Source organism: Nannospalax galili, unplaced genomic scaffold (genome assembly GCF_000622305.1).
Source record: "Nannospalax galili isolate Female #2095 unplaced genomic scaffold, S.galili_v1.0 scaffold787, whole genome shotgun sequence".
Taxonomy (NCBI): domain Eukaryota; kingdom Metazoa; phylum Chordata; class Mammalia; order Rodentia; family Spalacidae; genus Nannospalax; species Nannospalax galili.
Genome location: NW_008356318.1, coordinates 505,597 through 508,777, shown reverse-complemented (window position 1 = coordinate 508,777; position 3,181 = coordinate 505,597). Strand labels below are relative to the sequence as shown.

Here is a 3,181-nt window from a genome sequence, read left to right as displayed (position 1 = left end):
GAGACCAGCCTGGTCTCCATAGGGAATCCAGGCCAGCTGGGGCTACAGGGAGACCCTGTCTCAAAAAGACCAAAAAACAAAAAAATAAAATAAAATAAAATAAAATAAAAAATTAACAAAATACAGCAAAGTTAAAATACCTTTTACTTATAACTTGCTCTAAGATACCTATACTTTTTAGGAACTGATTTATATAGTTGATAAATCCAACTTTAGAAACACAATTAAAATAGTATTTATTTTTAAAAGCTGAAAGAAGAGTCCACCCTTCCGTAACTCAGAAATGGCTCAGAAGTGGCTGCACGTGAGTTTATATGCCTATAATCCTAGCTTTCTGAAAGCAGAGGTAGGAAGATCAGGTATTCAAGGGAATCCTTACCACACAGTGACTTCAAGACCCTATCTGAAAGGCAACAAATAACCAAACAATAAGAAAAAACCCTACAAGAACTGAACCATGACTATATTGCTGACAAAAATGCCTTGATGCAGCTTGAACTTTTCAAAGTGATTCTAAAAAAGAAAAATTTAACCTCTATAAGCATACTTTAAAGCATACTTTAAAGAGTTTTCAAAGCAGTGAAGCAGATAATCATGTGTTGCCATTATTTAAGATGCATTTAACAAAAAACTAATTTAATTTCAATGACAGTATAATACTACAACACAAACCTTTAGGAAATCTTCAGAGAAAACATTTAAAGAGGTTGTACCTTAGGTGATCAGAGATTTAACATTTGAATGTAGTCCTAAGGAAATATATGAACAATATATAAGCCACAGTTAATGGACAGCTGAAATCAGAAAAGGAGATCACTGGGCTAGGTCAGTTTGGGAACAGGACAGGATAAAAACAGCACACAGGACTTTTGTTTGACAAGGGTGAGAACTATTATTTAACTTTCTACAGGTGGGATGACAATTTCACACTATGGCTAGGGAACGAAACAATTAACATAACAACTGCTGGTAAAAAGTTAACCCAAACAAGCCTAAATGGCATTGTAGTAACCATTTCATCCACCATAAACAAGTTATTATTTTAAATTAAAAAATTACTTCAAAATAATATTGACAGAAGAAAAACCCTATAAAGGCCAGCCTGGTCTACATAATGAGTTCCAGGACTGCTGGTGCTACAGGGAGACCCTGTCTCAAAAAGACAAAAAAAAAAAAAAAATCAAGTGTATACACAAAATGATACATATTACACAATTAAAAATTTTCTTAAAATGTGTTTGCAAAGAGACATAATATGGTCAGCTTTAATTTGATTCCACAGTACAGATTTTTAAACTTCATAACTATGACAAACATTAAGCAGTAAAACTTGATTCAGCTAAACTGCAATGTCATTCTCCCCCACTCCAATTCATTTTTAGATCTTTCTGTCACCTCCCTCCAAGTTTGATGAGTCATAAATCACCCACATTGTCAGGAGGCACCTACCTTAACACAGACACTATCTCACTGAATTGTACTAACGATATCCTGGTTTACTTTTCTGTTGCTGTGAAACAACCCACAGCAGTAACCTCAAAGCAATAACCCAGAGGCAGGAACTAAAGCAGAGGCCAGGGAAGAATGGCAGCTTAATGGCTTGCTCAGCTACCCTTCTCAGCCAGCCCAGGCCCACCTGCCCTGGGATGACACTGCCCTCACAAGGCTAGGCCTTTCTACATAAATTAACAATCAAGAAAATGCCCCACAGATATGGCCACAGGAAATCAGATGGAGGAAATTCCTCAACTGAGGTTCTTTCTTCCCAGGTAAGTTCAAGGTGACAACTGACATTAACCTACACAAGGGGCTTTAGAGGTTTATTTTTCACGCCCATCTTTGTACACTTTCAGGTAGGCCCATGTTTACTTAATTTATTTGTTTTAGAAATAAACCTTGTTTTAGAAATTATTCCCTTATACATTACAAAGATTAAAGAAAATCCTACTTAGTGAAAACATAGTTTTCCTTTTATTACTAGTCATGTTTGTTAAAAAAAACAACAACAATTATCTGAGTTTCTATTTCACCAAAGTCTAAAATACCTTTAGGACAAAATCTAATTTGTAAGTCTTTTGCAATAAAGAAAAGAAAATAGTTAATTCAACACGATATGAAAGTTGGTCTCTAAAACACAGACACTGAAATCAGATCTGGGTTTGAAATGCTGTATCATTTTAGCTGTGTAATACTTCTCTGTACTTCTACTAGAGTCTATGCAAAGGATTAATGAAATTATACATTTTAAGTGGTTAGATACTGCCAGGAATACAGTGGTACTCAAAACTGCTTACTGCTGTTAGTAGTAGCATACTTCCTCATTTTAAGTATGTTCACATATGAAGTAGCAATTATATGGAAAGTATAAGTCTGACAAAGGAATACTGCATAGCAATTACAGACTGGATTAGAAAAGGTTATTTAAGAACATGGAAAACTGTTAAGTATACAACTATATGAAGGAATTCTATTATATAACAGAGCAACATGAATACAACTTTTGAAAAGTAGGTTATAGTAGTTTTTCCCATTTCAAATATTCCACAATGATCATTTTATGACAGGAAATTAAATATATATATAGTTTATATATATATGTCTCTCTATGTAGCACAGGCTGACCTTGGACTTGCTCATGATCCTCCTGCTTCAGCCTCTCAAGTACTGACATTATAGGTGTATGTAGCACCACGCCCTGTTGTATGTAATATTTTTTTCCTGATTCCAATCTTCTTCAGAAAAGTGGAGTCAGAAGTAAGGAAAAAATAGAGAGAGAAACAGAAATATGTATTTTTGAGGCAAACTTTTATATAAATACTATACGTTTTGTTATGTTAAATAAAATCCATATTTTGAATCATTACTTTCTAGTTTTCAAGTAAAAACTCAAAAAAGTGATATATACACACACACAAAAAAATCAACAAATAAAAAAAATGAGGAGGAAGCATAAAAATTTACTTCATGTTAATCAGGAGAGGTGATAAACATTATCATTGAAATCTACCTGATGACTTTATATCCATAATCAGGTGCCAAGGATCCGAGTATAACCGACTATGACTAGTAATAATCAGATACATAGAGATTAGAGATGCAGGTGGAAACATCTATGTGTTAGTAGCATTAAAAATGAGTCTTTCTGTAGGAAACAGTATATTTTTATGCTTCCTCCTCATTT

At 33.9% G+C, this 3,181-nt stretch overlaps 1 protein-coding gene across 6 annotated transcripts in view; it reads right to left on the bottom strand.

Annotated features, from left to right (window-relative positions):
- The window catches only part of Phf14 (PHD finger protein 14), a 144,811-nt gene that overhangs the window by 25,863 nt on the left and 115,767 nt on the right, over positions 1 to 3,181 (bottom strand). The window contains exon 18 of one of the 6 annotated variants that reach the window (XM_017803603.2): positions 2,623 to 2,732. The exons of 4 other annotated variants lie outside the window; for them this stretch is intronic. In XM_017803603.2, the coding sequence (XP_017659092.1) occupies positions 2,658 to 2,732 (75 nt within the window). In that variant the 3' untranslated portion in view covers positions 2,623 to 2,657. The remainder of the gene's footprint in view (positions 1 to 2,622; positions 2,733 to 3,181) is intronic. One more of the 6 variants, XM_008854523.3, reaches the window with a different exon arrangement.